Genomic DNA, 12,561 nt, shown 5'->3' on the forward strand with positions numbered 1-12,561 from the left:
ACTAGTTCTAACATCAGCAACATGGCAGCATTCACCCCTTCACATAGCAGGTAGTTCAAGCATGAAAACTGGTGAAAAAATAAAAAATAAATAAAAAAATCAAAGCTCAAACTATACCCCGATCAGGCAATTCAATGAAGATGCACTGCTTGAACACTTGCCAATTCTATTGGCACAGTCTCATTGTTTTATTTTGTTTTAACCAACTTGAACAGGCAAAGTTGGGAGATGCACTCTCGCAGAGGTAAGGTACAATCAGTCAGCTGACTGGTGGTATCTCGTCTCTGTGAGAGAGGAAGAGCTCCTGGAGCCCAGCACAGGACAACTGCTGGACTCAGGGAGAGACAAGGGCCTCTGCCTTTCACAGTCAGCACCACCTTGACTCTCTGAGAGCATGTCCACTAACTCTACTGTCACATATCAGTTAATAACACTGAAAAAGATCTTGCCTCTCCAAAGGCATGGAAGGAGGGCAAAAGACCCTCCTCAGACAGCTGCAGGAAGCAGGCCCATCAAGATAGGCCATATCTACTACTTTTGGAATGTCAAAGCATTGGCAAATATGCTTATGTCAGGGCAGTCCAAGGGCAAAACTTCTCTTGTACTCCTGTGAATTACAGGGGTGTCTATTCATGTTTTAGCTGCAGCCTAGAAAAATCCAAAGATTCTTTCCTATTGTGGGCTGGCTAAACTTTCTGTCTAGAATTACAGTGAATTAAAGACGGACACCTTTTGGCTGTCATAGTGAATATAAAATAAACATTTAAAATGAGCAATTTTTAAATGGTGAAGGGTTTTTTGTTCTTTGTTAAAATTAAGTTTTCTGTTTCTGAAGTTCAGGCAAAAAGTTCAGGTCCCAAACTCACAAGCTTAATTTTAGATTTCCCTCCTTGTCATGATTGAAATATAACATGAAACAAGACACCTATAATGAAATCAGCTCTGCTACAAAACAGGATTGTAGTAAGAGCTTTATCTGCCTCCATTCCTACAATTATTCCAAAGGAGAAAGACAGAATAAGTTAAGTTACTATTTATAGCAAAAGGAAATGATAAATATGAGAGCTTAGTAATGGGTACCCAATAGAAAAAAATACAGTAATTTGGAGTTGTCTTCACTAATATCTAGTAATTCACAGGTGGCATGTTACATCTGTGTGCTGCATTTTATTTGACATGTTCACAATCCTTTTAAAGTCAGTCACAAATCCAAACATAGTTAGCAGACAGGATATTTAATAAAATCAGATTTATAAAACTATTACTGTGTGAAACAACATTTCACCTATTAATTTTTTCTACTCAAAATCAATAGAGAAAGAAAGATAATAAATAATGAAACTATAAGAAAATAATTGAGATGTAATCAGAACTATAAATATATCAAGCGTTTCTGATGATATCATAATGCACTCTGGATATTTTCCCCTTTTATTTCACAGAACCTCTCCCGGTATCTGCAGTTCCTAATTATTTATTCTGTAAATACAGCTTAGTTGACTAAGGCTGAAATGTGCTAAGATGCAGTAACGTTTCAAATTCATACATGAAACAATTTGGAAGCTTCCCCCAGGCATTCGCGGCTGCAGCTCCCGCTGCTCGGCTACCCACAATCCCCCCATTTACCTGCTCGCTGGGCTGCCTCAGCCCTGGTCAGGAAGTGGTAAAGCTGATCCAGCTTATCAGGCTGCTCCTCCAGGGACTTCTGCTGCCATATGGCTGACCCAGGCCCTGCAGCCTCCCTCAAGGCATTCCACTTCTGTATCAGAGTGAAGAGCTCAGAGAAGGACTTGTGATAACCCTGTCGCAGCATGTCTATGCAGATGTTCTTCTTGTATGAATTTCTGCAACTGGGAATAAGAAAGGTGGATTTTAATCCTTTAAACCTGTATTCTGTTCTCCACCTTTCTAAATAAGTACAGATACTAAAACAGTTTTCAAGAAGAGACCTCTGCAGCTCACCAGTGGAGAAGGGATATTTTCTCCCCTACTCAAAAAACATTCTGTTAATGTATGATTAAGCAGGTCCCACCCTAGGGAAGTAAATATAGCAACAGTGAATCAATACCCAAATATATATTGCAAACATGTGAAAAATATACCAGTATTCTTCAGCTGGTACTGGCCAAAGAGGCTGACTGATGGGAAAAAAGAGATGTTTACATTAGTTCATGGAAACACAATAAACTCTTAGTTTGCTTTAAAACAGTGTACAGGGAAAAATGAAGCACATTCTGCATGTCAAAACAATGTATATGTTAAATAGTTTTGCTGGAGGTTATGATGGCTTGGTTTAAAACGTCAAACAAATGCTATGCCAGAAACACAATCATTACATATTATTTTGCTTCTGCTTAGCATATAACTTCAGCTGGGACTGGTATACTGATAGAGAAGTTTGATGATTCTCCCTGATTTTAAAAATCAAATGATATTTCCATCAAGCTACAACGATGAATTTATATCAAAGTTATACCATTCATAAACACTGATGAGATATACATATCAAAAAGATGCATGATTAAATATTCTCAAGAGGTAATAGATCTTTTGAGGCACTATTTACAGAAATAATCCAAATATTTCTTTCATGTGGCATGAAACAATCACTGCATCCCGTCCTGGAACAAGCTATGAGTCCGGTGGGACTGCTTGCAACCCTAAAGTACATATGTAAAGGTTTGCAGGAGTAGGTGTCTAGCATGAGAAAACAAACCTTTGCTCCAGCAAAACGATAAGCACCTAGATGTACTAATTTTATTTTGTAATTTCTATTTAAGTTTCCAAATTGTTTTCAAAACTGTCTTTTTGGATTAAAATGTATTTAACTGCAAATTCTCAGAGTCTTTAAAAGAGATACTGAATTCTGAAAACTGAGATTTACAGCATATATAACAAATTCAGATGAGCCTCATACTAAACAATAGCCTAATGAGACTAATACTAGCTTAAAAAGAGCTACTGCAATTCTTTAACAATTCTAATAAGAATGGAAATGGTGTAAACAACTTCTTAGCTAAACGTCCATGGAATAAACAGTAATATGAGATTTAATAAGTGAATAAGTGGTGATGTTTATTTCATATTTAATACCATTAAAATAAAAGCCATTAATTATTACACAGATGCAGATGAATCCTGCATATGTATTTTTCTTACAATCCAATTGCAGAGCTGAACAGAAAAATATTATACAATTCTAAAAGATATATGACATGATTTAGACTAGATAGTACTGAATTTATTTTTAATATATAAATAGGTGTTTTTCAAGATTGAAAAGCACACATTATACACACATGCAAGTGAAAATATATAACAATTCTGTAACAGAAAACATTTGCCACATTTCTTTTCTAAAAGTAAATGAGAAATACCTTTAAACATTTAAAATTTAATTTGTCAGAATATACTATAATTGGAATACATCAGATTCAAGATATACAGCTTCAAAATACTGTGCAGATATTATGTTAATATACTGCAGTGTATTCTCTATTCTTTCTTTTTTTCTTTTTTACATTTCTATCCAACTAAAAGAAAGTTGAAGAATAAAGGTAAAAAATTTCTACCAACTTGCACAGGCCTAAGACTGAAACCTACAGTAATGTAACTCAAAGCAGTGGAATCACAATCTGTATAGCCGACATAGATGCACATTTATTTATTCATATAATGTGGTGTATATATAATGTGGTATATGTGTGTGTACATGTATTAGATGAGTGGATTATTAGAAGCAAGTAAGAAAGTATGCTAAAAAGTGACTAATCAAAATGTCACTTAGTTAATTTTTAACACTGCATACTAGCTGAGCATGGTACCAATATTTATATAAACAGAAAAATTGTGTCCATGTAACATATTTGCTGCAGATCTATGCATTTTACCTGAGGTCAAAGCACATTTTCCCCACAAACAGCATAATAATGTTAATAAACAAACCAATACATTTACATACAGGAAAATAAGTCATTTTTTTTAAAATTTGTTTCACCATTGTTTTAATAAAAGCCCATATCAGTTAACAAAGAAATTGAAGTAATGCTGAAATAATCATATAGTACAGACAACATCTTTTTCTCAGGCAAGGATAACTGTGTTTATAACAAATAAATAAAGAAGCTGTCTACTGTAGACATTCAAATTTTAGAGATTATAAAGAATAAAGATAAAAGTTATCTTACAAAGTTATATCTAAAAATAGAAAATACTTGAAGAGTAAAATAATACATTTGTGTCCTTAAGTAACTGTTATATATAAGCTGTAAGTGACTGATCATACATGAAGGATAAAATAGGGATAGAAATGAATGATATTATGGGGATGAAAGATATTAGTGTCACCTAAGAGCTTGACACCTGAACAAATCCTGAAATTGCTTATTATCAAAGCGGTTCTGGATGAAAATGCCAGCATTATTTTTCCAACACACAGTGCTTTTGAAAAGAGGTGTAGTGTAGGTGACAGAAGTAAACTTTACATTATATCTTCAAATAAACTATAACTGCTCAAAGTGATTGCTTGTCTTTGCATATTGCGTCTTTATAATACCATGCAATATGTAAAAAGAGAGATTAAATGGAATGACTCCTGTTTTATATAAGTGAAGATTATTTTATTCCTAATATCAATATCAAGACCTGATATTTAATTAAATGCACATCATTTATTTTATAAAAACCATTAGCTTTTATTCTGTGTTTCTACTACATTAATAAACCAGTTTATACTAAACCTTTTGAACTTTACTAACTAACAGAATAATTATGACATATTATTAAACTAGTAAGTTTATTTTTCTACGTTGTGTCCACGCCAATTTTAGGTTTCCTTTGAACAATTAGGTTACTTGGAGAAGCAAAATGGGAAAAGATTGGCCTTTTATTCGGTTAAAGTGGCGACTTCCAAGAGGTTTAATGGTCTCTGGGGGCACCTCCCGGAAAGCTGGAAAACTGCAGTCAGAACGGGTTAAGCAGGCAGCTGTCAGCGCCCCCAGACAGGGCTGCAGAACAAAGGCGGCACCAGCCGCTTCCCCTCCGCCGCGCGCGCCGCGGCCCGGCCCGGCCCGGCCCGGCCCGGCCCCTCGGGCAGCCAGGGCCCAGCGCCCCCGAGGCGCGGTGCCACCGCGCCGCACAGCGCCGGCGCCGCTGGCCGAGCACTCGTACGAGCCCAGTTAGGAGGGGCAGGTCCTTTTGAAACGCTACCTGTGCTTAATTCTAAAGTTGACCTGTGATGTGGAGATAAACCCGTAGTCTTCTTTCCCTTTTGAGTGATCATATGTGCATGTTAGGAGAAAAAGATTTTAGATATATTTTTCAAAACGAATTATTTTTTAATAAAATATGGGACATTTCTATGTATTTAATGTTATGCTTAAAACAGACTGATTCATCTGTTCTTAATTTAAAACAATGGATTTAAGTTTTTTTTTTAATTCATAATATTCAACAGATGAAGGACATAAACCTTAACACAAACATAGGTGATGCTAAGAGTCTACTCTTCATCTGACTACACACTCATCTCTGTCGTTACTGGAACCTGGTGCTGTTACTAGATGTTTGTTTACACAGGCTTACTAAAACAGTGACAATGAGGTCCACTTAGTGGACAGTATTTTATAGCACAAGGTGCAGAAAAATTCTGTGTGTGCGTTTGTGCTTGTGTGTGAGGAAGAGATCAGAACATTTTTCAATACAAAATAAATAACCACCAAAAGCTAAAGTTACCATTTTAGTGGCACCATAAAGGTAATTTTCATGTCGAGTTTAACACTACACTGGTGGAAGCAGCTACTGAATGTGGATCTGTGAGCTTGAAAAAGCATTGCTATTGTTAACATACCAGGTACTTTAAATACACCAGGATATTGCTACAGGCATTTTACTTTTCTTACACTATACAGCTACTTGTATAATTTTCTTATACAGATTTCTTTCATCATCATCATTATTATTCTAAGAACACCTCCAGTCATATTGAGGAATCTGACTTAAGCATAGAAACGTGATTCTAATCTTTCTTCACCAGTATAAAACTCAGAAATACTAATCTTTACTGAGGCTAATGAAATCACACTATTGTTGCAAACCCAGGGAACTTCCTATGCTATTGTACTGTACTTTTATGAGAATCTTCAGCAAAGCCTGGAGATCAGGGCAGTACCATCCCACGTTCCTTTTAACTCCAAATCCTATGCAACAAGACTATCTGCATTCTACCCTTTACATTGAAAGAGAGGAAAGAAAAAAGAAATTAAGCCAAAAGACTTATGCTGCTATTAAAAATAACCAAAATAATCAATATATCATAACAGAATTACTTGTCATGAGCCTAATATATATACCACATACCTGGTATAGTCAATTACAGTTACATGCAATTACACGCAAAATCAGTGTAAAAGGTTACTATTTTCAGCTAGGATTTTTTTTTTTTTTTATCAGGGCTCATATCTTTAGATTTTCTAAGATTTAGTAACTACTACAGATTAACGCCAGCTGCTGATTTTTCTACAAGTGCATGGTAACAATCCCATCTGTAAGGCTCAAAATGGCATGGAGTAAGCAGTGATACAATATAAAATATTACAGCGTACTTGCAGTGTAAAATAATTACTATACCAAATATTATAATCCTTAAAAACTGTATTGAAATAGGTTTCATCCACTTGGGATTTCCTTCTGTAGTTGGCAGGTCAATGTCTGATATAAATGCCTCAGATTAGGATCACAAAATTAGGGGGGGGGGGAAGATACTTTTTGCCTGAGTTTATTTAAACAAATATTATATTTCCTGTTTATAAAACTACAAGAAAATGAAAATTACATGCAGTAAGCTACTTTGCGCTTAACCTGTGTGAAAAAACACACAGTATAAACAAGGAGACATCAGAATTGCCTCACTAAAATTTGAGAAGTATGTGCATTAAGTAAAAACAAACATACTACACAGAATATTGCAAAGCCAAGCATGCTATAAGGGTTAAAACTTTCAGGGTGCTTCTTCTAAGAATCAAAAGAGGAAAATTATCATTTCGTTATAGCTGGAACCCCAAAACAAGCGATTCTGTACAACTGTTAATGACCAGCATCTAAAATAAAGTTTACACTTTTGCAGGGCATTGCTGAGCATGAAAAGCACTTACGCAAATACTTAGCTGCAAGCTAGTTATGTAACCGTAAAGTAGGATTATAGCAATATACAGTCTAACTGCCTAAAGATGTATGTATTTATATATGAAGGCTGAAAGATTTCATCTCTTCAGCATTCAGTGATGCAACGAGCCAAGTTACAGTGATATAAAACCATGTACTTGCACTGTTACGATCCATATGATCATGTGTTAGACTACAAACCACCAAAATTAGGTACACACCTAACTTGAAAACATATCTGAGTAGTCCGAGTATCTGAGTTCAGTGGGTAAATGTATATACTTCTACGCAAGTAGTTTGGTGAGTCAAGCGCTCACTGGGCCAGTGCACTCAGCATATTTTCATCACATACTGCAACTGATATGAAGCTATTTAATTGATTCAGGGCACTGCCCCCTTTAATCCTAGTTTAAAGACTGTCTGCTTAAATACTTTTCTTTTAATAAAATATTTACTGGATAGTAATATATTAAATTGTAGAATATAGTAATCTCATTAAATGAAAGATGTGAAAGTACAGTAAACACTATTAAGTAGTAATAGCTTACATATCAGAATTCTTGATTACTAAGGCTGAGATTTAAGTGATGGGGGCGGTGCATGTGTTCCGATTACAAAATATAAACTTGAAATACCTAATTTCCTAATACAAAAAGCATAAATTTCCTTCAACCAAACCCTCAAATGTTATAAAAAGAACTCCATACTCTAAGTAATAAAAAAAAAAATTGCATCTGAATTTGTACATATAATTAGAGGGAAAAACATCTCCCTGGAATTATTTTGATAACAATTTAGATAATTTTAAGTATGAAACTGTTTATGGATCTATCTATTCAGAACTATTAGTGAAAAGCTGAAAATAAAGTGTATCAGAAAATATATAGGCAGTTTATACCATATACTTTACCAATATATAGGTACAATAACTGTCAGCATAAGTAAGACAGTATTTTTCATGTTATCTTACAGTCTACGATTGTAGTCAAACAACACATTTACCTAAATCACGTAATCAAAAGCAGATGTATAACCTGTCAGTAAGATCCTGCAATGAACACGTTTTGGTCTCTCTTCCTTTTGTTCAAAGCTACACTGCCACTTTAACACTACATAAAATGAAAAATTAATCAATTATAAACATCAAAGGATGACACTTAAAATGAATGTAAGTATTGGAATAATTAAGAATACTCATTAATACAGAAAATGGAAATATAAATTTAGAAATGAACTTTTGGCACATTCTGTCTCTAAACATAAATGCTATGAAGGCTTTAAAAATAAAGATAAAAGTGCTACACTCATAAAAATGTTCTTTATACAACAGTGCACAAACACCTGTGATCATTACCTACTATTTTAAGCATAATTGAAAAAAAATCATCTTCATTAATCTTTCTGCTTTCCTTTCTAAATTAATTATGTTCACTAACAAAAAGTAATTCCACCTACATTTTTATAGACTATTATTTATCAAAAGCAAAGTATTTCTTAACTTTTCCCCTTTATTTCAGAGCTGATCCCATGGACTAGGAACTTCACAATTTGGAACCCTTTTCCTTTGACTTACACAATATTGGACAAGTCATTAAATTTCTCTGCATGTTTCTTTCGGTGTGTAAAATTATGTTAGAAAATAATAATGATAGTTATTGACTCGTATCTTCTCAAGCTGAAGCTATGTATTAGCATAAAGCACTATACACAAGGCTATGCATTTATTATCCTGCTATTGCTATGAACAGTTCCCACAGTATTTTTGCATTTGTTTGTGATATCAGATTCAAGTCCCCACTAGAACTTACTCAATAGTCTAAGGACAAACAGACCACACAGATTAACTAAAAGGGAAAGAAAAGAGAGGTTTTTACACAGTTCCAAAACATTCACTGTGAGAATTACTAGGAGGTCATGATTATACCAAGGCAAATTAGACTGTTTTTCTTTACTTCAGACTCTTTTTGTGCTGCAGATGCTTCACCTCTGTGGACTGTTTTAAAAATAGAAGTCAGTTGTGTACAGCTTGTACATTATCTTCAGTACTAAATATTGTTGAACTACAGAGAAATGAAAGCACTAGAAAACCGTAAGACCAAACTTAGTAAAAACAACAAGTTACATAAAAAAGAAAAACTTCAGCTCACTGTGTTCTTCTTTATTAAAGTATGTCATGTATTTTATCTTTGCAAGAGTCTGATGAGTTTTTGCAAGTAAAATTCTGTTTCCTCTATACTTGCTAATAGTCATGAGAATCTGTAGTTTGCACCTTCCCATTAAAAATGTATTGTATTTTTTGAAATTATTCACCCCGCCTTTTATCCAGATCATGTCTTTGAAAGGAGGAAGTAGATAATAAATGGAATAATTCATGATTTCCCATTAAATATGAAACTTTCTTTTGCAGAGTTTAGAAAATGAAGTTCTACATAATGTACAGAAGTTGATTAGAACTTTTTTTAACCTTTTCAAGAAAAACCTTTCACATTACACAAATGCACAGAGAAGTTTCTACAGGAAAGGCAAACCATTCACTTCCCACACAGTTCTGTTCTTTAGATCACTGCCTCATTACACTAAATCACATGTTTACCAGGCCTGAAATTCACACAGATTATTCATTTGACCAAAAATACTGTGTGCCTCTAAGTACTAAGGTCCCTTTTTGAAAGTTTTTTTAATAAACATTGAATCCTGATCATGACAAGCAAGATTGTTAGGAATTATTCAGACAGAAAAAATACATATTTAGATAATATTGTGAAAGCAATAGCAAAGAAATTTAAAATTTATCAATCTGTTCAGTAAGTAACTTGTGCCATTTCCCTCTCCACAAGTATCACATCAGCTGGGAGTTTGGGACAGAGCCTTAATTTAAAATTTCTTTTATTATGAAAGGATACTTCTTTGGTTTTGAATTTCCCTTTTCCATATTTTTTGATGTTTAAAAATGAAAAAATATCCTTGTAAAATGTAAATGAGTTGACACAAGTTTCTACCAGTTCTAAACCACAGTAATGTAACCAAAGAAGGTCATAAGGTGTTCCTGTTATAGGTCACATCCAAAGACTGACATCAGCAAAAACAGCAAAATCTTTCTAGGACCTGAATATGGAAGCAAAAGAGCAGCTGACTTCATGCTCTCTTTTACTGCTGTGTCCTTCTTTAGTTCCCTGGAGCTCTCCTCTCTCCCTCTGTTGCGCATAGAAGTGGAAGCAGCTTAAATCTGTGCATCACTAGAGTCAAGTCCTGTGCAATCAAGGGCTGAAATACAAGAGGAAAGCAGAACACCTGATACACCTACACATCAACGATCTGGATCTTAAATTGCCTTTTGCAAACTTTCTTGGAATAGCAGTTGCCCCTCCTCCTTCTTTGCCTTAACCCCACAATAACAACATAGTTTTCCCAGCCCTTATCCTTAGCAGCATCCCTATCCCTTGGGATCTTCACTTCATAGAGCTTTGCCTCCTAATGAATTTTGTGGGGGATGCCCAACATGCAAATGGTCAAAAACCATCTTATAACACAAAATTCCCAAACCTAAATGAATATTATTATACATGTCCAAAGTGGTAAGTCTCCTGTGAAGATCTCAGGTTGTGAGAAAGAAAACTTACCAATATAATAAGCTTGTTAATGGACAAAAAGTCCCAATCTATTTGTTGAAGAAAAGATGCCACAGGTCATCTATGAAGTGATGTTACTGATCTACTTGATGGAGGTGACAGCAGCTAAAAAACTGGAATAATCACAAACCCATTCAGGTATTTGTATTCAGTTTCCTTAAAGAAGAGTCCATCAACACAGAAGGATATAATTAAGACATCTCTAGAAAAACAAGTGAGACTACAATTGAAGCCTGAAACTCTTGTGATTTAAACAACTTATACACAGAGAACAAGATCAGAAGAAGCTAAGTCTAACAGTATGACTTACTATTCCATCACGGCTACAATGAAAATAGGAATAAATAACTCTTCAAACTAGACAGCTGGTTGAGGAATCTCTCCTCTCCATCAGCCTACAAACTCCATTCTTCTTCCTTACTGGACTCTCCAGATCACCCTGGCCTCTAACAAGGTGAGGAAGCTCCTAACTCTTTAGTCTTGGACAGACTGGGCTGAATATTCAGAGATCAACTGGCAGAACATGTAAGGATGTAGAAGAGAACTCTCAGTTACTTCCTCATACTTATCTTGAACGCTAACACATAATCCCACATTAATTATCTGAAATCTTTTTTTCCTAACTCTGTGTAGCTGAGATTGACCTTGAAAATAGCAGGCACTCTTTTCTTTATTATTATTAAATTGTCCCTTTTAATTCTCTCCAAAATACACTGTATTCACCGAAGAATGGAAGAATAATCTCTGCCATATGGCACTAACATAAGATTTAAAATAGATGCCAGGTCATTTTTGTTCTTGCCCTGCCAGCTTCTGGTAGAAACACTGCATCAGGAATTAGTGTCCAAGAGATATTCTCTCTGATCTCTTTCACAGCTTCTGAAATTCAACAGTTATCCAGTGTGGGATTTGGCAGATAAAATGTACCTGTCTCCATCTGAGCTCATCACCCTTAGCTCTCTATATAGGCAATGGAGAGAAATAGGTACTTCAAAAGCGTTATTTGCCTTATTTTAAAGCAGTTGTCTGAATCCTAAAAGATGGGGCTCATCTAATCAAATGATTTATTCTTATTTCTTTCCATTGATTATAAAGGGTGATTAATCAGTCAAATGGATCTAAATTAAACTTGGGTGAAATACCTGTCGGTCCTTTTGCAGAGAAGGACAAAGGCTTATAGAAGCAAAGAATTACTACTATATTCACTGGTCTTCATTCCTAGAGAAAAAATAGTATGTTCTAGCTCTCTTATACTTAGAGGTTGTCTTCATCAAGAAGCACCAATTTCTATAGCTGTTGGATCAATCCAAAAATGGTAAAAACTTAATACAGATTCCAACAGTAAAATCACTCCTTGTGGCTCAGTGCAGATGATGAGAACTATCTCCTTGAAAATCATGAAGTTCAAGTTTTATTCTTCTAAAAGCCTGTAATTTAAGGGACATGTTTACTACTTTCCTTCCTTTCAAATTAACACAAAGGTATTTGACAAAATATGAAGATGCTGAGGAATGACTCCAAAATTTGAAGGCCCCACAGAGCCTTCTGGAGAATTCCAACATCATAATTCATTGGAAAAAGCGAAGCAAAAGAATGTCTTTTACCTTTAACTCTTCAAGGCTCTACTTCTTGGAAATAAACCCCAGAACTTGAAGGATACTGTTTTGTACAGAGGACCACACTCTGGATACAAAAGCTGCAGAACATGGAAATCCTTTCACCTTCCTAAAGGAAATGCTGCAGAAACTTGTGAGGAGTCAGAGACCCACCT

At 35.0% G+C, this 12,561-nt stretch overlaps 1 protein-coding gene across 1 annotated transcript in view; it reads right to left on the bottom strand.

Annotated features, from left to right (window-relative positions):
- Positions 1 to 12,561, bottom strand: part of TTC29 (tetratricopeptide repeat domain 29) — a 134,020-nt gene that overhangs the window by 112,712 nt on the left and 8,747 nt on the right. The window contains exon 3 of the mRNA XM_067297115.1: positions 1,627 to 1,850. Coding sequence (XP_067153216.1) covers positions 1,627 to 1,850 — 224 coding nt within the window. The remainder of the gene's footprint in view (positions 1 to 1,626; positions 1,851 to 12,561) is intronic.

The sequence above is a fragment of the Apteryx mantelli genome, chromosome 5 (assembly GCF_036417845.1).
Source record: "Apteryx mantelli isolate bAptMan1 chromosome 5, bAptMan1.hap1, whole genome shotgun sequence".
NCBI classification, from domain to species: domain Eukaryota; kingdom Metazoa; phylum Chordata; class Aves; order Apterygiformes; family Apterygidae; genus Apteryx; species Apteryx mantelli.